At 44.8% G+C, this 27736-nt stretch overlaps 1 protein-coding gene across 7 annotated transcripts in view; it reads left to right on the plus strand.

The window, feature by feature from the left end:
* The window catches only part of CFAP251 (cilia and flagella associated protein 251), a 51056-nt gene extending 27030 nt beyond the window's left edge, over nucleotides 1–24026 (plus strand). For 5 of the 7 annotated variants that reach the window (XM_075898642.1, XM_075898641.1, XM_075898644.1 and 2 more), the window contains 8 exons: nucleotides 753–937; nucleotides 3361–3475; nucleotides 10068–10231; nucleotides 17575–17665; nucleotides 17878–18021; nucleotides 20930–21158; nucleotides 22400–22501; nucleotides 23755–24026. In XM_075898642.1, the coding sequence (XP_075754757.1) occupies nucleotides 753–937; nucleotides 3361–3475; nucleotides 10068–10231; nucleotides 17575–17665; nucleotides 17878–18021; nucleotides 20930–21158; nucleotides 22400–22501; nucleotides 23755–23909 (1185 nt within the window). In that variant the 3' untranslated portion in view covers nucleotides 23910–24026. Of the gene's footprint in view, nucleotides 1–752; nucleotides 938–3360; nucleotides 3476–4571; nucleotides 6206–10067; nucleotides 10232–17574; nucleotides 17666–17877; nucleotides 18022–20929; nucleotides 21159–22399; nucleotides 22502–23754 lie in introns of those variants that run through there. The other 2 variants (XM_075898643.1, XR_012896018.1) reach the window with 2 other exon arrangements.
* The last annotated feature ends 3710 nt before the right edge of the window (nucleotides 24027–27736 follow it).

Below are 27736 nucleotides of genomic sequence, written 5' to 3' on the forward strand. Positions count from 1 at the left end.
CCTCTGCCCCTGCCTCGGCAGCTGGGAGTGAGAGGAAGCTCCCTAGTCAGAGGAAGTGTGTGGTTGCAGGCCCCTCATCTCCCGAAATAGCACCCTTGCTCTTCCCAGCACTCACCCAACACACAACCAGCTCTCTGCCCTGAATCGTGCATCCCCGTATCCCTCTGCTCTGAGCCCCCACGCACTTGTAGCCCCCTGCCCCGATTCCCCACTTCCTGACCACCTACCCCGTTACCCCGATATCTCCACCCCATTCCAATCCCCTGCCTGAGTCCCTCATACACTCCAACCCTGACTCCTGGACCCCCATTCCCTGCCCTAACTTCTGCACTCCCTGGTACACCCCAGCCTTCTGCCCTGCACCCTCCGCACTCCACTCCACACTATACAACAGCACTTGGAAGAAATGTATGTATTGCAAACCTTCACCCCTGCCCTAAGGTCAGGTTGTGATAGGACAGTAGCTGCAAGAAATTTAAGTTACTTTCACCCCTGGTTATAATCCATGTGATTTTTTTTTAAATAATTATGGACACATGAGTAGAGGTTTCAATAGTAATATTTTATAAACTGCAAAAAAATCTCCTTCCTTGCTGTGCAGGGCTGTTGGGGTGTGAATTAATTAGCATTTGTCAAGCACATTCAAATCACTAGTGTCAAGCAAAGGGTGGTAGGGAGCACTAGACTACTCTGAATGCTGACAAGTTTGTGCAGCTGTTTCACATGGATCTTGTTTATTATGTTCTCATCAGGTGGAGTATGATCTAGGCAGCAGCAGTAAAGATAACCTGGCAATTCTGCGAAGAGACCGCATTGAACAGAGTGCCGTCCCATTGTGTTTGGCCTGGTACCCTCCCTTCACTCCAGAAGCTTTTATTCTCACAGCCAATAATAAGTACAAAATGAAGCTTTATAATGCTACAACTAAAATGTGCAGGTAACTGGGAGACTCAAATCCTAATTTACTTTCATAGGGTACGTCTACATAGCAGGGCTTTACTCGAAATAAGGGACACAAATTGAGCTATGTCAATTGCATAGCTTATTTCGAAATTGGGAGCGTCTACACAGCACTTATTTGAAAATAGAGCACTCTTCCTCCGACTTCCCTTACTCCGTTTACAGTGAGGTTTCAGGAGTCCGAGTAAGAAGTCCTCCAGCTTGACAGTATGTCAATATTATTTCAAAATAACTGCCTGCTGTGTAGATACGGACTAAGTTATTTTGTAACTAGCCATTTTAGCCCATCATAAGACTGGATTTTCAGGTCTCTCCTCCACGTCGGTCTTCTCAACCTGAGCCTCCGGTCTCTCGCTCCATGTCTCTTTCTCTCTCTCCTCCTCCTAGTGCCTCCCCACCCACCTAAGCTCTCCTCCGCCTTCTGCCTCTTTTGCCATCTCTCTCTTTCTCGTCTCCCCACTCTTGTCTCTTAGTCTCACTCTGCTCTCCTCTGCCTCCATCGGGGATGCACACTCATCCAGGCCCTGCCCCCGGGGTATGTATGTCACTGCCCCACCCCCCTTTGCCTCCCACCGTGGTGCTCGGCTGACTTCTACGCCACTCAACCGGGCGACCGCGTGGGAGCAAGCGGCACAAACGGCCTCTCTCTTCTCCTCCTACTGCCTCACCCTCTCTCTCTCAGCTCTCTTCCACCTCCTGAGTCTCTCTCCGTCTCTTTCTTTCTTTTCTCCCCCTCCCACCTGTCACTCTGTGTTTCTCTTCTCTTCCTCCTGCTGCATCTTTCTCACTCTCTTTCTCGCTGTCCTCTGCCTCCTCCGTTCTCCTCTGTGTCTGCTCCACTTTTCTCCTTTTGAATCCGGCGCCCTTTCCTGACGTCGGAGACCCATGCTTGTCCAGGCCCCGCCTTCTGGCTGTTCCCTTTGGGCAGTGCTGTTGCCTCCTGCTGTGGTGCTCGACTGACTTCTGCGCCGCTCAGCTGGGCTGCTGCGCAGGAGCAAGCAGCCATTTGGGCTCCATGCTCCTCATGCAGCACCCTAATGCTGCATGGGGAGCGTGGAGCCCAAATGGCCACTTGTGCTACTTGCTCCTGCACGGCGGCCTGGCTGAGCGGCGCAGAAGTCAGCCGAGCACCACGGCAGGAGGCAACAATGCCGCCCAGAGGGAACGGCCAGTGTTTCAGCATTACAAAGTCACAGACATTGGGCTACTATATTTCGTAATGTTGCTATGTAGACATGCCCATAGTGAGTCAAACGGTGCTCCATTTTCTCCCCAATCTTTCTGTGGGCACACATGGTCAGCGGACACAACTGAAGAGTTTGACCTAATGAACAGGGATGCAGAGTCAGAGCTGGTAATGAAGCTCCCAGTCCTGAGTGCCTGGGTTCTGTGTCAAACCACTGGACCCAAAGTTATTTACAAAAAGACGGGAGAAACACTAACTGTGATAAGAGTCCTGCATAGCTCCACTGATTACATCTGTAAAGCTGCCTGTGTATCCTTGCTTCCACTATGCTAACTACCAAATGTTGGCCCAGGTTTTCCCTAGTTATAACAGGAATCTTGCCCTGGCCAGCCAATCTAACTAGCAGACTTTTAAACACAAGGGACCCCTGTATTGATTTAAGATAAAAAAATTTGAAGCCAGCGTCCAGTCCAGGTCCTCTCTCTGCTCTTCAAGCCACTGACGGGCCCAGCATTTCACTAACGCTGCCCAAATATCTTTTATTAGAAGGTGAAATGCTCCAGGTCTGAATGGAGCACATCAAATATCTAGAGCTAGATTTTGTAGGGTAGGTGTAAGAGAACGGGATTCAGCTCTTAGTTCCTCTCTTGAAAGTCTCATGTGGAAATGAATGATTCCTGTGTAACAAAGATAATGGAATGGAAACTAGTGCTCTCATGGAGGACATGCTTTCTATCCTTCAAGGATGTTAGTGACTGAATTAACTGCAGTGTTTACAGAGATGATCAAAGAGAGTGGTTCTTTAAAAGCTCCTTTTTCTGGCTTGCCCTGAACATTAACCCTCTGAGATTATTTAATGACATTTAATCATTGCCAGAGCCTAAAGCTTTGAATGTGTTGGAAGCTGAACAAGTTTGTTCTTCAATCAAAAGTGCATTCCCAACGGAAAGCCAATATTGTGGGAAGCCTGGCAGTGTCAATGAAGGCAATGGAAACTAAACTTGCCTCTCTCCCAATGATGACCCTTCCAAGGAGAAAGACAGGACAATTGGCATATAAAATTTTGGTCTCTAGAGTTTGTCATCTTGGCAACTTTACCAGCACTAGCTTCACACTCCTATACGCACGTGCAATCCCATACTTGTATAAAGCAATATTTGTATGAAAAAATGGGCAAGATCAATGGAATAAATGATAATGTTGTTTTCCTTTAGAAAGTCACTTCTGGGACCAACCTATGGGTCACCTCTTGAGAAGATACAAATCCTTCCAGCAACAAACAGTCAGGATCCACAAAAAAGATATCTGGCCTATATTACAAAAGATAAGGTACAGAATCCCTATGTTTATATCGGATATGCTTTTTGAATTGTTTTGCATAACACTGTAAACAACCTTACATGGAGTTACCCTTAGGTACAAGTGGCATTCATACTTTGTACACTTATTTTGGAATAAGCTATTTTGAAATAGTGCGTCTACACAGCAACTGCCCATCAAAATAGTGCATCCACACTCATTGGATCCTGAATCGTATTTAAGGCCACCAAGAAGCACTTCAGGCAGGGCATCAAGGCTATGTGAGGCTCATGCTTAAAGGGGCCCTCCTGTACAGTTGTATATCAGCTCTTCTCCTTTGCCTCCCTCCTGGAGGGACAGCAAAGCCTTTTCACTGAGTGCTCTGATTATCCTTGTGGATACCACAGCACTTCTGCCGTGGAGCTGGAGCTGTCTCCGATCAATTGATGGCTCTTACGTCTCATGCAGCACTTCCTGGTTCCATTTCTGCTGGCTGCCCTTGTGGCTCTACAGAAGGAGGACCCCCCCTGCTCATTGCAGAGCACCTCCTCTCTCTCTCTCTCCACACGCTGCTCATGCACCCACCATCTCCTGCATACCATACACCACCGCTTCTGATGACAGGACACCAGTTGCAGCTGGTGGGGCCGGGTTGTTATGGAGCGCTGGGATGACTATCAGTGGCTCCAGAATTTCCACATGTGGAAGGACAACTTTCTGGAGCTGTGTGAGTGGCTCACTCCTGCCCTCCAGTGATGGGACACCCACATGTGACCCACCATCCCCGTCAAGAAGCAGGTTGCTATCACTATCTGGAAGCTTGCCACATAGGACAGCTATTGATTCGTCAGGAACCACTTCACCATAGGGAGATCAACCATTGAGGCCATGTTCATGCAGGTATGGCACTCTTGGGCTATTGTCTTGGGGGGAGGGGGGGGCAATGAACTGCTGGAATGGGGTATCCTAGGGAAAGTGGGGTGGTTGTGGAAGCCCCCTTCCCTGGAAGGTCTTTCAGTCCTGCTTTCACAAAGCCCTGCCCGGGGATGGGGTAAATAGGGGTTACTCCTGTTGGGAACCTCTTGAGGGTTCTGGAAAACCTGTGATTCTTTGTCTCCTTCTACAGGTGGTGAGGGCCATCAACACCATCTTGCTGCTCAGGGTCATCACCCTGGACAATGTGGATCCCATCGTTGCTGGCATTGCCACCAGGGGCTTCCTCAACTTGTGGGAAGCTATAGACGGTACCATATCCCCATCCAGGGCTCTGACTACCAGGCATCCTAATTCATCAATCAGAAGGGATACTTTTTGATGGTCCTACAGGCCCTGGTGAACCACCACGGCCAGTTCATACATCCGCACTGGTGGATCAGAGGAGGTGCACGACGCCTACATCTTCAGGAACTCCAGCCTGTTCCAGAGGCTGCACGCTGGCACTTTTTTCCCCGACTGCACCATCGGGATCAGGGACATGGACATGCCGATGTGCATTCTAGGGGATGCGGCCTACCCTTTGCTCCCCTGGCCGATGAAACCCTACATGGAACACCTTGACCAAAGCAAGGAACACTTCAGTGGCAGGCTCAGCAGGGCCCACATCAAGAGCCTTCAGCCGTTTGAAGAAAGGTTCCATTGCCTCCTCACCCGGCTGGGCCTGAGTGACTAGAACGTCCCCCAAGTGGTGGCTGTGTGCTGTGTCCTCCACAACCTTTGTTAACATAAGGGGGCCAGTGTTCCCACACGGATGGGAGGGGGGCAGAGGGCGAGCGGCTTACCAGTGCCTTTGAGCAGTTGCGCATGGCTGCCATCTGGCAGGCTCATTGGGAGCTACATGCATCCAGGAGGCCCTGAGAGAGAGTTTCAGCCAGGGCCTGAAGGAGCCTCTGTAGTGGCCCAGCATACCTTTCCTCCTCCACCCCTCCATTCCCTCTCCTGCGGCCACAAAAAACACACTTTTTGTTCTGAAATAATAAACTGGTTTTGTTTAATTGGGGTAAATGTAACAGGGAAGAGATTGGGGAAAGAACCTGAGAGAGGGGGAGGAAGATGGAAGGGGGAAGAGGAGGGAGGAAGAGAAGCTCGGGTATCGGGATGGGGCTGGGACTGGCACCTGCCTCGGGTGGTCCCACTGTTTCTAGTGTGGGGCGCTGAGTGGTCACAAAGGGGCTAGAGGGAGAAGACGGGGGTGGGAGGTAGGAACGGCCACCAGGCAGTCGAGGGTAGTGGTGAAAGTCGCACACGTGCTCCAGCCCTTCTTCAGCAGCTCCTGCCAAGTGTTTTGGCACAGCTCCAGGTCTGCGGTCCAGGGGACACTGCAGGGCATGCAGGCAGGCGATGTGCTCCCGCTGCAGGTCTTCCTAGGCTCACCGTCACCTGCAGGTCATGTGGGGTAGGGAGGATGGTATGGGAGATGTGCCCACTTGCAGCTGGCCCAGCTATGGAGAACAAAGAGAAGGGCAGTCACCTAGGAGATGTTGTGCATGAAGCCTAGCCCTCATCTGTAGAATAGTTAGTCTTTAAAGTGAAAACAATTTTTTTCTTGTTAGTCTTTAAAAGTGCTACATAGTTCTGTCTTTTGTTTTAGTCCTCATCTGTGAGCCGATACTGAAAGGTCTCGGGTCACATGAAGGGGATGTGTTTCCAGCAAGACCACGTAAGGCCTGGACATTGAGCCCTTTCCTGCAGGGACACACATATCCCAGGGGCAATCCTCACTACTCCCACGTCCCAGGGACAAGCAGGCATGGGAATGCGCTGGTAAGGCCAGGAGCCTGTGGGCGATGATGGGGTGGCTCAGCTTCACTCTGTGCTACGTACACAGCGGGTCTGGCAGTGGCGATGTTCCGCAGAGAGAGAGGACCTGTATCCCTGCTCCTGGACAAGAGGGAGTAGGGTGTTGAGGGAGGTGTGCCTAAGTGGCAAATGCTGTTTGCTGGGGAGGGTGTTCCTGAGGTCCCCTCCACTTTTTTCCCCTCCCAGCAGGCTCCCCTACGAGAGGCTCAGTCTCCTCCGCCATGCTGCACTATCCCCTGGAGCGGATGCTGCCCTGAGACTGTGGGCATGCCCGTGTGCCATGTGTGGCACTGCTTGCTGTGTGGGTGTGTCTCCATGTCCCCAGCCTCCTTTATAGTAGTGGCTTGTGATGGGATGGTGTGAGCAAGAGCACATGGGTCCTCTGTTGCAGCCTCCTGGGGCTGTGTCCCCCAGACTGGTGCTCCATATGCACAGGCTGCTGTGCGATCCCCAGGCTGAGACGGCCAAGTGAGGGGTATGCAGCAGCCCCTCACTGCCTGCCATCTCCACCCATGTATGTCTCGTGAAAGTGGGCCTTCCCCAGCTTTGGATGAAGCCTAGGAGACCCCCTGGGAGGGGGGTACCAGCTCCAGGGTGAGCATGACCTTCTCTCTGGTGGGCATCAAGATGGTGCTGGCTTCATTCAGCTCCTCCACCTCCATACCGGCTCTGCCTCCTGGGAAGGCAACAACGGGCAACTCCAGCCCAGAGTCCACCATGGGGGACAGGAACGGACTGAACACCCTCCTTAGGATGTGGTAGAGCTGGTCATAAGGGCAGACCTGTGGTACCGCTCTAGAGCAGGAGCTGCACTCCTGGCCTTGGCATAGGTCTGCCTGAGCTCCTTGATCTCCATGTGCACATGCTCCTGCATGTGCATGTGGCCCGGGCTATTGGCCATTCAGCCATAGACCTCCACATTCCTGTACCTGGCATGGAGAGCCTGGTGGTTTGCCTTCTCTCCCCAGTCCTCAATGAGGTCCAGGATCTCTGCACCAGACAAGGAAGGTGCGCGTACCTCTTTTGTCCCTGGGCAGGGTCCTAGGAGCTCAGATGCAGCACAGAAGTCGCTCATGGCAGCCGGGACAGCTGGGATGGCTGCTGCTTTGTGGAACAGGGCTGTCAAGGCCTGCATTGTGCCACAAGCCCTTTCCCCTGTGGCTGCAGCTTTAAGGGCTGCAGGGGAGGAGGAACTCTAGAGTAGTGATGAGTGTAGCCAAAGTGACCAGCAAGGCACCTGTGGGAAGCCCTGGAGGCCCCTTATTTCAAAATAACTCCAGCTGCCCTGTCTACACATGCCCTATTTCAAAATAGCTATTTTGAAATAGGCATTATTCCTCATAAAATGAGGGTTACAGAATTTGAAAAAAAAAGCCCATCATTTCAAAATAAATAATGGGTTTGCTGTGTAGATGTTCACTTTGTTATTTTGAGATAACGCTAGTGATTTTGAAATAATGCTGCTGTGTAGGTGTGCCCCAAAGGAACTTAAGTACAGCTGTACTGGGTCAGACCAAAAGTCCATCCAACCCAATATCCTGTCTTCTGACAGTGGCCAATGCTAGGTGCCCTAGAGGGAATGAACACGACAGGGAATCATCAAGTGATCTGTCACTCGTTCCCAACCTATGACAAACTGAGGCTAGAGACATCATTTCTATTTATCCTAGCTAATAGCCATTGATGAATCCATCCTCCATGAATTTATCTAGCTCTTTTCTGAACCCTGGTATAGTCTTAGTCTTTATAACATCCTCTGTCAGGGAATTCCACAGGTTGAATGTGTCTTGTGTTAAAATGCTTCCTTTTGTTTGTTGTAAATCTGCTGCCCTTTTAATTTTATTTGCTGACTTTTAGTACTTATGCTAGGAGAAGGGAGAAAGACACCGTGTATTTAAAGGAAGGCAGTGTCACCAAGTGGATAGAGCCCTAGACTAGAACAAGGGGGTGCTGTATTCTATCACTGGCTGTGCAATAGCCTTGCTGGGTAAGCTTGGACAAATCACTTCCCACCTCTGTACCTCAATTTCCCCATCATTAAAATAAGGCTAAGGATACTGATCTCCACTGGAAAGCATTTTGAGATCTACCAATGACAAGTGCTATTAAGATCTAGGTATTATTCTTTTATAGTGTTTAACAGATCTATAGTGTTCCTTAGTGTATCCTCTACGTGTGTGTATAATAGTGAAACCTGCCCTCGGCAACTATCCAGCAAAAGAGAAAATATCTATCTCTGGAATACTTTAAAGTGCTTGCTTAGGACAAAAGTTTGCCTGTTGTAAATGTAGGTCTTTCACCATAGATAAAGTCATGGAAGGTTCTGAATTTCAGGTAATCTAGTCCTTCATGTATTCAGCAAGACAAGTGAAAAGAGCGTAGAAGTCAGAAGTGGGACTATTGGAAGCAATTAAAGAAAAAATGTGGGTTTGGGCAAGACCAGAGGTATTGGAAGTTGAGGATTTGGGAGTAGGAGATGAGGGGATTAGGAAGTGGGAATTGTGGAGAGGACTTGTTTAGCTTCTTTGATGAATTTCACTTGGGAGACATTTATACTGTTTTTTCTATGCACCATTCAGTCACCATTTTAAAATTCATTATTTCCCCATGAATACCACAGTATTTCTCTATACTTTGAATAGGCAATAACTACGGTGTTGAATTTTGATAACCATCCTCCTCCCCATGTATGAACACTACTTGTCTGTAAGTGAAGAAGGAGTTAACCTCAGCTTAACATCCCCCTCCTGCACACAGGTCCTCAAGGGAGGGGCTATAAAAGTTGATCTTGGCTGCGTGAGTGCCTATAGGATGGGCTGGCTTCAAGCCCAGAGGTTACAACGCTGGACTAAACGTGGAGTCTGCTGTTTCCTTTTCTGCTTGTGTTCTGGATTTTTTGTTGTGTGAAAGCTGCCATTGGGGCCAGCATTGCTTGTGTTCCAAAACTCTGGTTCATGGAACAATGTGGTAAAACTTCAGATTTACATGTTGATGGGTCCTTCCTTAGTCAGCCATTTCAGCCACACTGGAATATTTCTGGGGTAAATCTTGTCCAGTTTCATTAGAATTGAGGTTTCTGTGCACTGTAGAACTGTGTGTATTTCCACTGCATGTGGATGGACAGAATCTGAGAGCCCCATCCAGAAAATGCAGATTCAGGACCCAGTTCCATGAACTCCTGAGTCTCAGTACTGCAGGATTATGTTTAGAGAAGGCTGAGAGTTGATTCTTGTCACTACAGAACCTTCCAGAGTGGACAGCTAAGGTTCTAGACCAGAAGTGGCCAACCCATTACAGATGAAGAGCCAAAATAGAGATGGATACAGCGCAAAGAGCTGAGGGGAAAAAAGTTGTTGAGGGGAAAAAAAAAAAGCCCTACCGTGTTTGGTTGAGCAAAAAAAAAAAAAAAAAACCAAAACAGTTTGCCCTTTTAAGTGCAGAGCAGGCATTGCCCTTTTAAGGTGGCCATGTTGAATGTGGTCATTTTAAAGTCTGCACGGAATGCTGTGACTCCGACTCTGTCTCTTTCAGACAGAAACATGCTGCCCCTTTAAGAGCGGCGAGCCACAGGTGCAGGAGCCGCAATTTTTTCTTTGAAGAGCTGCATGCAGCTCACGAGCCTCGGGTTGGCCAGCCCCTGTTCTAGACAGCCTACATGATGGAAGAATTTACTACTTGGTGTCACAGAGGTCATAGAGCATAAGGCTAGAATGACTCACCAGATCTGATAGTTTCACCTCCAATAGGCCACAGGCTGCCAACACTGTTTAATAATAAAGCCACTGAATAGAATTTGACTAATCAAAGTTACTCTTTTTCTTGGTAGGTTGGCCTGCAGATTTTGCCCATTGATGGTAACCCCCACAAGTCCTTGGCTTTCATTTGCCATCCAGGAGGAGTCTCCAACCTTGCTAGTTCCTATGATGGATGTCATGTCTTTACAGCAGGGGGTAATGACCGCATCGTGATGAAATGGGAACTTAATATAAAGTGAGTAAACAACAGGGAAAAGCAGAGCATGCTGTTCTCACTGATAAGTGCTCTGTCCCTTTACACAACAGTGACCAACATAGCTAAAGCATGTGTCCTGTGACAAAGAACATATGTTTATATAGGGTCTTTCTTCACAAAGGATCTCATTTTGCTTCAGAAGGGCGTAATACTGAAGCCCCTAAAACTCAAGCAAGTAAGAAGCATTAATATCGGTACCCTGCTTCAAGCATGGTTCTAATGCCTTCCTATATAGCACTGACTCTTGCATTTCAGTAGATTCTGCTTCATTTAAAATTTTATCTGATCCACTGTTGGTTTGCAGAAGGGCTGCTGTTGACAAAGAGAGGGCTAAATCTTCACATGTGCTCCAGACCCACAATTGGAACCAAATTTTCAGAAAGGCTCAGCTCCTGTTTAGAGAGTTGGGCAGATTGTATTCTCAGATGGGAGTCACTAGAGATGCTGAACTCTTCTGAAATTCTGGTTCCAAAAGTCCAATTTCCTACCATGCCACGCGAGCAGGTTGGCAACTGAATGCTTCCCTGGATAGCTGGGGTGCTCACATGAACGATTATAGCACTCAGGGAAGATTGGTTCCTTCACAATCAGCTCTACGCAGCAAGGTTCTAGAGCTCCGGGCAGTCAGAAAAGCCTGTGAGTATTTTCTTCCCCTAATTCAAAGCAAGTTCCTGAGGATACTCATGGACAACACAACTTGCATGTTTTATATAAATCAGCCAGGTGGGGCCACCACAGCAGATGGGGCCAGGTCATACCAAAGAGGCCACAGCATTTTGGCAGTGGTGCATTCACTATCAAGTGACCATATCAGCAGCATACCTCCCAGGCAAGAAAAATGTCACCGCGGACCACCTGAGCCAAGTATTCCGTCAGAAATATATAGGACTCACAAGTCCTACATGCCATCTTCCAGAAGAGGGGTTTTGCAGACATAGACTTTTGTCACATTTCTCAACATGAAATGCCCTGAGTACTGTTCCAGAAAAGGCTTGGGCAAGAACCCCATGGAAAACACTATGCTGATCAGTTGGACTCACAATCTTCTCTGTGCTTTCCTGCTTCTTCCACTCCTCAACAAGGTTATACAGAAAATAAAACAGGACAGGACCAGAGTCATTCTGATAGTGCTGGCATAGCCAAGGCAGACCTGGTTTCCTTATCTGTCACAGATGTCAACTGCTCCTCCGATTCATCTTCTGCAGTGGCCAGACCTACTGTCTCAGTACCAAGGTCGTGTTCTTTATCCTCACGTTCACAGGCTCCATCTTAAGGCCTGGCTTCTCCAGGGTTGACTCTGCATGACCTCACCTTTTTGGAGTAAGTTCGTATTCTAATCATGAACTACCATAAAGAGAGTGCGAGAAAGACCTATGCTAAAAAACGGCACTGTTTCTGCACGTAAGCCAGTCATAAAGCACTCCAATCACAGATAACACCATTGCTAACAGTGTTGGAGTACCTTCTTTCGTTAGGCAGAATCTCTCAAACATGTCAATTAAAGTCCATTTCGTGGCTATTTCTAATGAACATTGTCCCATAGATGAGCACACTATATTTTCTCTCCTAACTACTAAAGTATTCTTCAAAAGCCTTAACAACATCTTTCCTCCGGTAAAGCAGATAGTATCATCCTGGAATCTCAACCTCATCCTTAACACCCCAACTGGCTTCCCATTCGAGCAAATGACAACATGTTCTCTGTTGTTTCTTTCCATGAAAGTTGCTTTCCTTCTAGCCATCACAACAGCCGGGAGGATCAGCAAGTTAGCGGCACTCATGGCCGACCTACCATTTGCCTTTTTCCACAAAGACAAAGCGGTGCTCAGACCGCATCCAAATTTTCAAAGTGGTTTAATAGATTCACCTCAATGAATCTTTATATTCACCTGTAGAATAGTAATAGAGATGTAGCCCTGTTAGTCTGGTCTTGGTGAAACAAAAACCAGGACTATGCAGCACTTTAAAGACTAACAAGATGGTTTATTAGTGATGAGCTTTCATGGGCCAGACCCACTTCCTCAGATCAAGTTGTAGAAGAAAATTGGCATGACCATATATACCAAAGGGATACAATCAAAAAAAGTAAACATAAAATTGACAAATCAGTTTTTAGAATGGGTGTGTGTGTGTGAGGGAGGGAGGTTAGTGTCTATGAGATAATGATATTAGGGGTGATAATTGGGGGAGGTTAGTATCTATGAGATAATGATATTAGGGGTGATAACTGGGGAAGTTATCTTTGTAATGGGTAAGATAATTAGCATCTTTGTTAAGATCCTTATGCTAATTATCTTACCCATTACAAAGATAGCTTCCCCAGTTATAACCTCTAATATCATTATCTCATAGGGTATGCCTACACTACCCCGCTAGTTCGAACTAGCGGGGTAATGTAGGCATACCGCACTTGCAAATGAAGCCCGGGATTTGAATTTCCCGGGCTTCATTTGCATAAGCCGGGCGCCACCATTTTTAAATCCCGGCTGGTTCGAACCCCGTGCCGCGCGGCTACATGCGGCACGAACTAGGTAGTTCGAACTAGGCTACCTAGTTCGTGCCGCGTGTAGCCGCGCGGCACGGGGTTCGAACCAGCTGGGATTTAAAAATGGCGGCGCCCGGCTTATGCAAATGAAGCTCGGGAAATTCAAATCCCGGGCTTCATTTGCAAGTGCGGTATGCCTACATTACCCTCCTAGTTCGAACTAGGAGGGTAGTGTAGACATACCCATAGACACTAACCTCCCTCCCTCACTCCCCCTCCCGCCCCGTTCTAAAATCTGATTTCTCAATTTTAGATGTGTTCACTTTTTTTTATTGTATCCCTTTGGTATATATGGTCATGCCAATTTTCTTCCACAATTTGATCTGAGGAAGTGGATCTGGCCCACGAAAGCTTATCACCTAATAAACGATCTTGTTAGTCTTTAAAGTGCTTCATAGTCCTGTCTTTATATTTACCTGTCTTCCATCAGAAGTCTCATCTGGATGTCCACTGAAGGATCGCTTTTTACCTGGAAAGAACAAAGCAGTTTAGATGCTTCTCCAGACTGTTTATTTCCATAACAGTCCTCTCCAAGCAGGAGATTTCTAAACAGAGACTTTGAAAGTGGGTAACAAATTGTATTACAACTTGTTTCACCAATTCAGTTGTAGGCACATTCCACCAGAGCAATGGCCACTTCCACAGCCTTGCATAACGTGCCCATCATGGACATTTGTAGGGCTGCAACATGGGCTTCTACGCATACATTTACGAAACACTATGCAGTAGACACTTATGCTTCACAATACACTAAGTTTGGAGCTGCAATCCTGTCCTCCATTCAAAGGTCAGATCTGAAACCCATCCTTCCAAACACTTGAGGCACTGCTCCATAGTCACCTTCAGTGGAGCACCCTTGAAAAAGAAAAAAAAGGCTGCTCACCTTGTGCAGTAACGGATGTTCTTCAAGATGGGTGTCTCTGTGGGTGCTTCATGACCTTTCCTCCTCCTCTCTGCTTCAGAATTCTAACATCTCTCATAGTAGAGAAGGAAGTGAGGGACAGTCAATGGTGTGCACATGTCAACACGCTTGCTACGGTGCAAGCAGCGCTGCACATTTGTGCTGGCCCCCGAGGGGATACTGCTGCTAAAAGATTCCGATTATAAACACAGGGGTGCCGAGACAGCTATATTGAAACACCCACAGGGACACTCATCTTGAAGAACATTAGTTACTGCACAAAATGAGTAACCTCTCTTTTTCCTAGGCTTCTGCACTGCCTGCCAATGCCCAGACCCTGTGAAGAAGTAAACAGCCTTATGTCACATGGAAGTCAAGGGTATTCAGCAGTGTTATGTCAAGGGTATTCAGCAAAGTTTAGGGTATTCAGCAATGTTCCCTCTAATCTTTTCCATCCTTGTTCAGAATAATTTTTTCATGCACTAAGGCATGTGCTAATGTGTACCACCAATAGAAACACAGACCTACAGTGGGCACACTGTGATCCATCTGGGTGTCATTGGAATCTCTCATGAGCACCTGCACAAGTGCACAGCTTACAGGGAACACTGATACTCAGTATTTCACAGGTTCTCACCCAGGATGAATGCAAAAAGTTGATACGTTCTAGAGCCAACGCACAGGAATGGGAATCAAAAACTCAGAAATACTAATCCTGGGTTGGACACTACCTTCTCCTGTGAGCTTCAGAATATGTCTTTTCCTCTTGGTTTCTCATCTGTTTAAAAGGGGATTATCATTCTGTCCTACCTCCTTCAGAGGCTGCCATCACAATTAATGAGTGTTTCTAGAGTGACTTGAACATGAAAGGTGCTATGTAAGTGCTAAATAATTTATAAAACGTTGGCTTTAATATCACTGCCTGAGGGGCAGCAGACTGGGGTGGTCTTTATAGAGACAGGCAGTGGGATTGAGAGATTTGGGACAGGAAGTGAGTCTATAGGAGCATCTGTTTCTTATAAAATGCCCTGCAATATGAAAAACAATAGAGAAGAGCTGATATAGAATGTCCAATTTCCAAAATGGGATGGACTGGTATGGTTCAGGAAATCCCTAGTGCATTTTACAGAATGTATTTTAGAACAAACAACTCCAATGCCTTCCTCATTTGAGTAGATCAATTGCAGTGACTGGGACAGCTTGTATATACTGGTTAGGTGCTGTCCCTGATTACAAGGTTGGAACTTTCCTTTGTCAGCTTCTGGGCAAAGAGCTGTGCCAAAAGACATGGGATACCTCCTTCAAAAGCCTTTGTTCAGGGCACTTAGTAAAAATGCCAGAAAGAGAGGCCATGTTTGTTGCCATTAATGTGAGGGCTATTAATTCTGATGTGAACACAAGGTGGAGTAAGGGACTTGGGTACCACACTGCCAAGAACTCTGTAAATACCTAGCTAGATAGATGCAAAATGAAGAAAACTGCTGCACATGCTCTTAAACCAGCTTCTTATCACTTTACTGCAGCTTCTAGTATCTTCTGTCGCCACGATGTTTAATATCCCAATAACTTAATTATAAAAAAGCATAAAACTTGCAGATCACACAATGGAGAACAGCATACCAAACTGGAGATCAAAGCAGATGGCATGTTGTCATGAAGCCATAGAGATGTAGCTGATGTTATTGCAGTACCAGGCTATTGTAGTGTCTTGGGCTGTTACTTTTCTGCATCCTTACTAATATGTGGTTCTTTTGTCTCTGGTTGCCTGTGAAACTGAAATGTAAACCACAGAAGATGGAACTATAGCAGCATTTTTACACATACATTACATCTAAAATATTGTCTTCCACTGTGAAGAATAGAGCTCTGACCCGATTAACAAAACTGTGTAATTGCTCAAGTCTGGGAACTAGGAGCAAGGTTTGATTTTTCTAGGTCTTTACCAGTTCAAAGTGCTGGCCTGATGTAAATGAATCCCCACAATGTCCTTGTGAAGTAACATACTTTATAGATGGGGAAACCAAGACACTGAAAAATAAGTTGTCCTACACAGGGTATGTCTACACTACACCGTTATTTCAAAATATATAATTTTGAAATAGTTATTTCGAAATAACATGTCTACACACAAAATGCATTTCGAAATAGCTTTTTGCTATTTCAAAATAGCACAGCCACACTGAATGAACGCTGAATTGCATTTAAGGCCAGCTGGACCCAGGTCTGGCAGGACATCAGGTCAGGAGTTACTCTGTGTGGTTGCTGCCTGAGGCTATCTGAGGCCTGTGCTTAAAGAAACCCCCTCCGGATAGCCAGTTCTCAGCTTTCCCTGCTTGCTTACCTACCTCGATGAGGGACAGGAAAGCATTTTGTCTCTGCATGTTCTTGTTGCCCTCACTCGGGACACCACAGCACTCTGCAGCATCGAGCCAGAGCTGCCCCTAGGCACTCTGGTGCTTCTCTGGGACACGTTGCAGCGAGCCTGGCTGCACTTTCTGCAGGCTGCCATCCGGGAGGTCCATCGGGGGGCTGTCAGTATTCAGGAGGCCCTGCAGGAGAGCTCCCAACCTGAGGAGCACTAAGAGCCTCCCTGGACTACCCAACTGGGGGCTTGTGCCTCATTCCTCCCTCATGTCCTTCCACTTACCCCTCCCTAACCCCCCTTCCTGATGTAAAATAAAATACATGTATTTTCATGAACACAAACTCTCTTTATTTAACAAAACTGGGGAGGGGGGAATGAAACTCTTGTGAGACTGGGGAAAGGGGTTGGAGAGGGGAGGAGGAAACCTTGGAGGAGGGAGCTGGAAGGGGGAAGCAAGGAGAAGAAGGGGGAGAGGAAGCTCAGGGTTGGGGGTCTCGCCGGATCAACTTGATTTTCATGCGAACCTGCTCCTGGGTTTGCATGTGGCCTTTGATGGCCAGGCTGGCAGCTATCCTGCCATAGACAGGCACGTTCCTCCATCTAGTGCGGAGCTCATGGATGTTAGGGGCATCTTCCCCAAACCTGAATAAGGTCCATGATCTCCACCCTGGACTAGGAAGGCGCCCGCCTTCTCCGGGCCCTGGGAGGCTCTTGGAAGCTGGCAGACTGCTCCTGGGGAGCGGTGGAGGGCTGGCTGCCAGTGGCTTGTTGGCTCATGATTTGGGGCCACTGGGTTGGGGCAGTGCCTGCTGGCAGGCTTAGAGCTGGCACAGGCACTGTGGCCAGAGTGTACCCCTTTAAGGGCTCCGCAGAGTAGGGGAGGGAGAGGAGTGTTCTTGGTTGAGGCCTGAGTGGCCACCAGGGCACCCTGGGAAGGCTGAAGGCCCCGTATTTTGAAATAAGTGTCTATATAGCACTTATTTCAAAATAGCAATTTCGAAATTGGCGTTATTCCTCGTGGAACGAGGTTTACCAATTTCAAAATAAGCAATCCACTATTTTGATTTAATTTTGAAATAACGGAATGGCTGTGTAGACGCTAGGTTAGTTATTTTGAAATAACGGCTGTTATTTCTAAATAACTTTGCTTTGTAGACATACCTACAAAGACTACACACCACGACAGTGGTAGTCAGGTTTAAAATCAAGTGTTTCCTATCTCCCAGCTTTGTGTTCATTCCAGACTCTCAATAATAATTACCTACTATACTGGGCAATTATATGTAAAACACTGGGAAATCCTGGAATGGGACGTACTGTAGAAGGGCTGACTGTTCACTGAGTAGCAACTTAAAACTATACCTTTCTCTGTTTGTTCTGAGTCTTGGGTGGATTTTATATATTTATTTGTTATAAATTTCAGTGTAGTTGGCAGCAATGAGTGGGAAGAGAAACTTGGCACTTTTCCTGAAATGAGCTCTTTTCTGATCTATCTTTTTGTATTGTCATAGTGCTTTGGAGGCTACTGTTTCTCTGGGTGGTGAGGATTTGATCCCATTCTACAACCTTTTGGATGGTGGCAGAGATGGTGAATTCTTCAGGGTAATTATAGTCACAGTAAACATTGTGTGGTAACAGTTGGTTAACATGTTTTAATTTATATAGGTCCAACAATTTTTTTTATGTGGGGGGTGTCTAAATCTGAATTAACAACAATTTCATTGATATGCCTTTTAGTGTCTCTTAGAAAAGGGTTATCTGCCATGCACAATGAAAAGCTGAACTTTATTGTACTTGATTTGATTTTCTCTCAGGAACTGGAGGATTATTTTTACTATGCACAGCTGCGCAGTCAGGGTATTGATGCAATGGAAACCAGACAGGTGTCAACACATATTCCCTTGGAAGAAGTTCCATTTGTAATGAGAGCAATGGGGTTTTATCCATCAGAGGAAAAGGTTTGTTTTTTACCAAAGAGAATTATTGTGTTTACAGAATATGCTATCGGTCAATTTCTGATCCCAGTCACACCAACTAGATCTGAAAGAAATCCATGGCTTTTAAACGTATTTAGTCCAAATCTATAATAGTGTAATTTTGATCAAAATCTTGCTCTATGTCTTTGTCCCATATATATTATTTTTAAAGTAAAGCTTCAAAACCATTAGGGAACTGGATTGCTCTGGGGCTTGGTAAAAGGAACCTTTCACCTTTAGGGTGGATGGACAAATCCAGCCCAAAATGATAAGTTCAAAAGTTTTCATCTGTCAGGTGTTTGATGGCCTTCGTCCAGCTCCCAGAGAGTAGGTGCCCAAAGCACACCCCATAATTGACCCCCAGAAGAGAGATTGGTTCCTTCAGAAAAAAAATAAGAAATCACTTTTTGTGTTTTCCTTTCACCCTACGGGCGTCCCTCTATATCACATTTGGGTGCATATACACTGTGCTGTAGTTTGAAATAAAATATACAATTTGAGCTACGCAAATTGCATATTTTATTTTGATGTTATTTTGAAATAACTTATTTCAAAATTTGGCACTTGGTCTACATAGCACTTATTTTGAAATAAATTAGTATTCCAAAATGTCCCTTACTCCTCATGGAATGAGGTTTACACGGATGTCAGAATAGCAAACCCATTATATTTCGAAATAATGGGCGCACTCAAAAGATGTGCAATAGCTATTTCAGGATACCTCTAGTATCCTGAATTAGTGCCGCAGTGTAGACATAGCCTTAGAGTCTACAAATAGGGCTTTGGAACTTTCAGCTTCGTATATTGACTATCCATATACTACACAGCCTCTTAAAAAATCTCAGGGTATAGTAATGTTAGTTTGTATATAGCCTCTTGTTTCACTTCCCTTTGTGCCTGATAGTAATCTTGAGAATGGTTTTAAGTACAGTGTGCACCTTTCACCTACAGGAACCTCAATAATTTTCAGTAACTCCAGTCATCTGAAGAAGTGGGCTGTGCCCACGAAAGCTGATGATACCATCTTCCTGTTTTGTTAGTCTATAAAGTGCTACCAGGCCATTTGTTGTTTTTTAAGTTATAACTGATAAATGGTTGACTTAAAATCCTATGGAAATCTCCCAGTGTTTTGTTCATTGGGTCACAGCAATGGAGGGCTTTTTATCAAAAATTTCTCAGGAGTTTTAAGCCTCAAATCCTCTTTGTACTGTAGCTAAAGTTAAATCCCTTAATAAGTTTGATTCTTATCCTATTGTAATAGTATTTCTGAGTCAGTTTATATCTTACACATACCTAATTTATAGCACTGCAACCTGGCAAGTAAATTAAGGCACCCGGAGTGGATTTATCAACTCTGTTGCAAGGAGGTCTAAATTACACTTTGCAGTACCAATCTAGTCCCTTCATCCAGGAAGAATTTTCTCCAAGGGAGACACCCAAGCACATCTGACGAAGTGGATCTTTGCCCACAAAAGCTTATGCTCCAATAAATCTGTTAGTCTATAAAGTGCTACAGGACTCCTCGTTCCTGAGAAGTAGTCTGTAAGAAATTAGAGGACAGCAATTCAGTCAAGGAAATGGAGGTGCTGAACTACCCTAAAAGCTAGACAATCTATGATCTGCTTCACAAAGCAGATGGGAGTGTATTAATTCAAAGAATAAAAATGTTTATCTCTCTGGAACATTTTATTAAATAAAAAATGGGAGGGGGAAAAATCAGTGTGAACCTCTCCCCTGAACAGAAGCTTTTAGGAGTTGGAGAATGTTTCTTTTGTAATTCATTAGAATGGGGATAAAACTTAATCCCAGATCAGCTAGAGCTGAGTGAAATGTTCTGTCATTGCCCTGCATGTCTTTTGCCACGGCGAAAATATAAGTCCATGATTTCTATCTTCCCAGAGCACCATTCAGTGGAAAAACTTGTGACATGAGGACAAAAGCCCAGGGATGAATGCAAAAGCCTCCCCAGGGAGGCTTTGCGTTGGCCTGCCTTCCTGGGGAGTAGAATGCTTGGTACTTGTTGGCACTGGGAATTCTCCCAACATTTAGCTCCATTTGTAACTGTAAGGAGGCTGCTGCCTCTTTAAACATGAGCATAATCAGGGCATGGAACAGAACCTGCCTTTCATACAAACATCTGTAAGGCTTTATATCACTCTGACTCACAGCAGCAGGCTTCAGGAAAGCTGTTCAACAGCTAGTGACAAAGATAGGCAGGCACTGTCTAATTGCCCAATAGAAGGACTGCTGTGTGAGTGATATAGTGAAATAAAAGGCAGGAAGTGGGACCTTTTGAGCGAAGTCCAGTCCTCTGCATTTGGAGAGAGCCCCAGACGCAGTTCTGCTCCACAGGATCTATGGGTATTAGGAGTGGGGGCTGGAGGAGGAGAATTTTGGAAGCTCATTCATGATGTGCATACCATGCAGCCAGCTGCGTGCATGGAAGCTTCCTGCACACTGGAACAGGGTGGAGTCACCATTTTGTGGACTCACTGTCCATTGTCCCCAGCGTGGAGGTGCAGCTGCTATGAGGGCTGCAGTGAAGCAGACACATAATTGCTCTGCCTTCAGTGCATGGCCAGTGAGAGAATCAATCCTTCCCTCTCTCCTATCAGCTGTTACATAAAAAAAATATTTCCCCAGTATATTACATCCCAGGCAAAATGCTTCTCTGAGAATAACAGAAGGACCCCAGAGTACTGCAGAAATTGTACTACTGGGGTTGATGTAATTTTGATTGTGGTAAACAACTTCTTTAAAGAGATATTGTCAACTAATCAACTCAAAGGTATAATGTAAATCCTGTGACTCCTGTGGAATTATTCTGGATTAATATTGGCAGTGGGCTTCTTCCCTTGTTTGTATAAGTGTCTTTTGTCTTGACTTTTAGATTGAGGACATGATAAATGAAGTCAAATTTAGTGAGTATGTGGACACTGGAAAACAGGTTACAAATATCAACTTAGGAGATTTTATCAAACTTTACATAAATCATCGACCAGCATTTGGCCTGTCAATGAAAGAAATACAAAATGCCTTCCAAGTTCTTGGTTACAGTAGCAAGAATGGAGAAATTGTTATCAACAGAGGAGACCTACTGGAACAACTTCAGTGCAGAGGTGAGCATTTTCCTACAATCTGTTTTATGTTTGCTGGTCCAACTCTTAATTTCAAAAAGTATCTATTGCAGTGAAAAGTTCTCTGGAGACACATCCCAAGTTTCAATAGGTGGTATGTTAGTTACCTCACCTTCTTAGACTTTTAAATGAAATAACCACATAAGTTATCTCAGTTAGGTTGTATACTCTTGTTTGGAAATTGCTGCACAGTCCAAGTATTCTATCTGCTATCTGAAGAGTGTGAATATTGGAAAATATTATAATGCCATTATAATGTCATTAATGATATGCTCTCACCAGGAATACTATACTCAGTTCAATTCACAAGTTCTTCAAAAAAGTAATAGTAGAAATTGAAGACAGTACTGAAATGAGTGTTGAAAATTTAGAAGTCTGGAATGTCAATATGAGGAGAGAGAGAAAATTTTGTGATGGTTTAGTTTAGAGGCTGAGAGGGAACGTGATACAGATATTAAAAATTGTTAATGGCATTAGCACAGAGAAGGTAAATTAGGCATTTCTACATTCCTTCTCTTATTATAAGAACAAGAAGCACTCAATTCAGCTAAAAGACAGTACATTTAAAATGAATGAGGGGAAATACTGTTTTAATCAACACATTATCTCTCAACCTGTAGAATGCATTACCATATGGTACCATTGCGGTAAAGGGTTTAATAGGAGGTTAAAACGGACACTTATATGTATGAGGGAGAAGATCCACTGATACATGACATAGGCTAAAATGTTTTTAAAAGGGATATAAATCCTCATGCTTCAGATCATCAATCCCTGTCTGATGCAGATTAGGAACAAACTCCTATGTGCAGGCTATTCTGTAATAGTTGACTAACTTTTCTTGCACCTTCACATGAGTCACTTTGTTGCTGGACACTCCAGTAGAACACTGCTCTGATCTGGGAGTTCCTGTGAAAAGGAACAGATGTAGGTACAATTTGGACCAGCAAGCCAACTTTAGTAGCCTTTCCCACACCTACAAATCTTATTTGATATAGCAAAAACTCATGTAATTCAGAAGAACAAATTTCTCTTGGATCAGATTTCTTGCATTCTGAATGGTGGATCATGCATTCTGAATGGTGGTATGGGCTACACCACAGAGGAACCCAAACCATCCTATTTTGTCCTTATGAAATTCTTGCTAGAGATGTTTGTGCCGAGTTTGTGTTAATGATGCTGTGACAAAGCTTAGAGATTGTATGTTTGTATTACATGTGCAGGAGAGCATATGACAGAGGAGGAGCTGGCAGAATGTCTTACTACTCTGTTGGGCAGGAATCCAGAGGGTGAGATATCTGAGCAGGGCACCTATGATCCCTCAGGTACAAGATTAATGTTTTATGAAATTCAGAAATAGGATTGCTTCAATTTCTTTCATATAATAATTCAAATACAAATCCTATTAACCTTGTTGCTCTAATAGCTGTTAAAAATGTTCATCTGGGATTGTAAAATATAGTCACAGGGCCAAATACAGTCCTTGGACCATGCACTTAACTTCCACTTCTATTGGGGAAAAGCTCTACTGTAGAACCTCATCTCTCACTATATATCTATATCTTTCTGGATATAGATATAGATATACCCAACAAAATGTAACTTGGCTACATTACCTTACTGTTTATCTGCTGGCTAGAAATAAAAACGAGACATTTTGCTGGACAGCTAACCCATTGTTGTGATCCACAGGCAAAGCAGAATCCTATAATATGCAAATTCTTTTCAGCTCCTTGCAGAGCTGTCCATTGTACTTGGAACCCCTTTCTTCTGCTATATTCAAGGAGTTTCTGAAACATGGGTCCCAAGCTCTAAGTGTCTAGAATAACATCCATTAGGATTTTCCATGACTGATGTATGCCTACTCAAGGTGCATCTCCAGGAGAAAACAGCTTAGTGATATAACCCCCGAATTTGAAACACCTGCATTCCTTGGAACTTTAGATTCAAATCACATCACAGTAGGATAGAAACAGACCTTTGTCCTTCGGAAGAAGATACAATGAGTATTGTGCAATTTACGGAGTGTAGGTTTTACAGATGGCTGAAATCTTACCCATCAAGAAATAATCCATTCTGCATAGATGTGAAAAGATCTCAATTCACCTTTTATAAGGATCAGGGCCTAAATGTATTCTTTTGTTCCTGAATTACTTGAAAGAGAAAATATTGTTATTAAAGCTATTGACTAGAGTCTTCAGTAATAAGTATAACAGTATTCAAAATACAGCATGTTCAAAATGGCTTTGTAACCATCTTCAAGAAAATCATGGATAAATAACAGGAAAAAAGCCATAAAGAATTAGAGGAGTCAGAGATGGCATAGACAACTGTAGTGATATCGATCATTTAATTTAGATCTCGTTCTCTGTTGGAGTTGAAGATGTGCTGTACCTCACAGGATCTGTGCCTTTGTTTCCTGACAGAGGATATATTAAGTATTAAACTGATACTATATAAGGCCCCTTTGATGTATTTTTTAGACATTCCATTCAACACTCCGCTGCTGACAAATCCTATTGATCTGGAAACCTGATTACTTTGGGGATTGTTGGATTGTTTATTTTTTCCCCTCCAGGTGCAGCAGCTTTGATTGAAGAAGAAATTCCAGAGGAAATCACAGCAGAGATATTTACTGCTGATATTCTTGGCTTACCTATTCCTGAACCAGACAACACCGAGACAGGAAAAAATTATGAACTCCCAAATAGAATAGGGTCAGCAGAGTCCTAATTGTCACAACATATGTAGTTTTCTACCCAGACATGCATTTTCTGTAATGGTATTTTCTCCTCGAACACCTGAAAAACTATATTTTTATATATTATGAAATAAAGTGAATTAAATATTCCTTAGACTTTATGAACTTCCATCAATTTAGGGTTTGTCACAAAGTTACGGGATTAAAACATTTCACAACATCTGGGCCAGTAGTCAAGCATCAATGCTATAATAGGGGAACTCTGAGTTTGTAGATCAAGAGGAAGCAGCTTACTCTATCCCTAAGGTAGGGGCTCTGAAAACAAATATTTGGATGGCCTCAGTGGGTGTGTCTACACAGCAAAGTTATTTTGGAATAATAGCTGTTATTCCAAAATAACTGTGAGTGTCTACACAGCAATTCCATTATTTCAAAATAATTTCAAAATAATGGACAGCTTATTCCGATTTCTGTAAACCTAATTTTACAAAGAATAATGCCTATTCCAAAATAGTTATAGTTATTTCGGAATAGGGGCTGTGTAGATGCACCAATTTTTCTGTTTCGAAATAGCCTCTCACCAGGGCTATTCTAAGTTATTCCTCCTGGGGTTCTAAATCGAGATAGCATGTCAACATTCAGGAAGCCTGCCTCAGATTAATTTTGAGGCTCGCCTGCAGTGTTAAACGTGCTATTTTGAAATAAGCTATTTTGGAATACAGGCTGTCCCCAGGTTACGTGGATCCGACTTAGGTCGGATCCCTACTTACGAACTGGGCTTTTCTCTGAAACTGACCAGCAGCAGCCAGTTTCTCTGAAACTGACCAGTAGCGCCGAGGAGCGGTGCTGCGGGACCAACCCAGCAGTGCCCCAGCTGCTCTGTCCCAGGCGTCCTGATTCAGCCACTGCTGAAACTGACCAGCAGCGGCTGAATCAGGACGCCTGGGGCAGAGCAGCTGGAGTGCTGCCGGGTTGGTCCCGCAGTGCCGAGGTGCGGCGCTACTGGACTAACCCAGCAGCACCCCAGCTGCTCTGCCCCAGGCATCCCCAAGTCAGCCACTGCTGAAACTGACCAGCAGCTGACTACAGAAAGCCCGAGGCAGAGTTGCTCTGCCCCGGGCTTCCTGGAATCAGCCGCTGATCAGTTTCAGCAGCAGCTGACTTGGGGACACCTGGGGTAGAGCAGCTGGGGTGCTGCTGGGTTGGTTCCCGCAGTACCGAGGTACGGCGCTGTGGGGACCTACCCGGCAGCGCCCCAGCTGCTCTGTCCCAGGCGTCCAGATTCAGCCACTGTTGAAACTGATCAGCGGCTGATTCCAGGAAGCCCGGGGCAAGCAACTCTCCCTCGGGCTTCCTATAGTCAGCTGCTGGTCAGTTTCAGCAGCGGCTGAATCTGGACGCCAGTTCCGACTTACATACAAATTCAACTTAAGAACAACCCTACAGTCCCTATCTTGTACGTAACCCGGGGACTGCCTGTAACTATTCCAGAATAGCTTATTCTGAAATAACTGTGCAATGTAGACATAGCCATAAATTGTGGCTACAAACTCTTGCTGGTGGCTACTGTTACTTTTTTCCCCAAAAAAATACTTAATTGACTTTAGAAAAACATATAAATAAGCACACATATTCAAATAATTGTAATTTATTTATGTAGGGTTTTTTTGCAGACTCAATAATTAAAAATAACTTAGTTATGTGTCTATTCTTTAATGGACCTAAACAGAATAGAAATAGTAAACAGGTGCTTTGCATGTTTTGCTTTTTCTTTAAACTTGCTAGATTCTCTGTAGTGAAAAGTGACATTTGTGTATTTAACATCATTTTTCACAGTACACTTGCTAGCTAGCTGGGGATCTGTGAAAAACAATATTAACAGTATCACTTTTCAGAGCAGAATCACTCAGCCCTAGCAACTGGGGAACAAATTAAGTCCTGGATGGAGAGTTGGGTAGGGGACCAAGGGGCAATAGGAGGCAGTGGGGGTGAAGGGCAATTGGAGGAGAATTGAGCTCTGGGTAGGAGTCTGAGGTTCTGCTGCATGGCTGGACCCTGAAGGAGGTAGCTGGGGATAGGGGTTATGTGTGGGAATGAGCCCGGAGCTGGAGCCTGAAAGCCTGTGGTTAGGGGAGGGAACCTAAAACCCCCTGGCACCAAGAACGTGGAGAACTCCTAGGCTATGTCTAGACTGCAAGCCTCTTTTGAAAGAGGCTCTTTCGAAAGATACTTTCGAAAGAGCCTCTTTCGAAAGAGAGCGTCTAGACTGCACGTTGAACTTTCGAAAATGCGGCTTGCTTTTTCGAAAGAAAGCATCCAGTGAGTCTTTCGAAGAGGAACTTTCGAAAGAAGGCGTTCTTCCTCGTAAATTGAGGTTTACCGCCATCGAAAGAAAAGCCGCGTTCTTTCTATTTAATTTCGAAAGAACGCGGCTTGAGTCTGGACGCAGGTGAAGTTTTTTCGAAAAAAGGCTACTTTTTTTGAAAAAACCCCTGAGTCTGGACACAGCCCTACTGGTAACCTCCTATTTCTACATGTTTGTGGCTCCTAAAAGGGACACAGACCAGTCCCTGCTGATGGCCCCAATTAAGGGGCAGCTTTGCCCCCTACCTCAAAATACTGCCTAGGAGGCTATGGCCACAGGAAAAGTTGAGAGGCTGCCTTGCAGGGTAGAGAACACCATGTATTTCAGCTTATTACAGGAAAAGTTTGTTCACAAAATCTTTAGAGTAAAATCAATATTAAAATTAAGGAGCTCTGTATCTCAGCAGTTCTCCAGCTGTGGATCAGGTCTCCAAAGTGGGGTTGCCACAGCCGGTGGTAAACATGTTGGGACCCAAGGCCAAAGCTGGGGCTCCACCACCCAGAGTCAAAGCCCAATAGCTTCAGCCCTTGATGGCAGGGCTCTGGTTACAGATCACCAGCCTGAGGCTGATGTCCTTGGACTTTGGTCTCCTCACCTGGGGCAGTGCAGTTTGGGCATGCTTATGCTTGGGCCCTCCCCTGCTGGGGTCATGTAGAATTTTTTGTCATCAGAAGGGACAGAAGGGAGTCAAGTGCAGTGTAGTTTGAGAACCTCTGCTATACCAAAATGATTAATCTTAGTGAGTGGAGCATTCCATTTTGTGATGGGGATTAAAATAAGCTTTCATTTTGCTCCTAACAACTTTGTATTTATTTTTGGAAGTGTTAGTTCCAATCGGTAGTGTAATAGCAATGGGAGAGCATCTCACTCAGTGTTATTATAAACAGTGTATGGTACCAACACAAGATCAGTGAGGTTTTTTTATAGCACCCCATAGCATTAGTGGGTTTTTGCATAATCATGTAGCTCCTTAGGAAGTGTTTCATTCAATGGTAATGTTTATTGCATGGAGATTACTGTTCTACAAAATGAAAATAATTATAGTTAGTACATATAGCAAGAGATGTAGCTAGATGCCTGGCAGTGAACAGATACAAACCCAAGTATTAGAGTATGTGATAAAGTTTTCCTATAGTTATTTCTTCATTATGACCTTCTCTCCAACCACATTTTATATAAATGTGCACACATGCATATGTGTTGGATTAAATCCTCAGGTACAAATAATCAAATCACCACTGAAGTCAGTAGACTTACACATTGACTTACACAGCTGAAGATCTATCTCAGTCTCTATCTTTTTGTATTACCACAAAAATGCATATGTGACGCTTGATGAATTGCATTTTAACTATCCTTTCATTATTTTTAAAAATAATTTATATTGTTGAAAAAGAAATGTTGCTTAGCAGCAAACTACAAATCTAGAGCATAGTGTCATAACTGTTTGCACATGGGCTAAATCAGAAACTAGCCACTCAAAACGTCTATCAT

This window comes from Pelodiscus sinensis, chromosome 15 (genome assembly GCF_049634645.1).
Source record: "Pelodiscus sinensis isolate JC-2024 chromosome 15, ASM4963464v1, whole genome shotgun sequence".
Classification (NCBI taxonomy): domain Eukaryota; kingdom Metazoa; phylum Chordata; order Testudines; family Trionychidae; genus Pelodiscus; species Pelodiscus sinensis.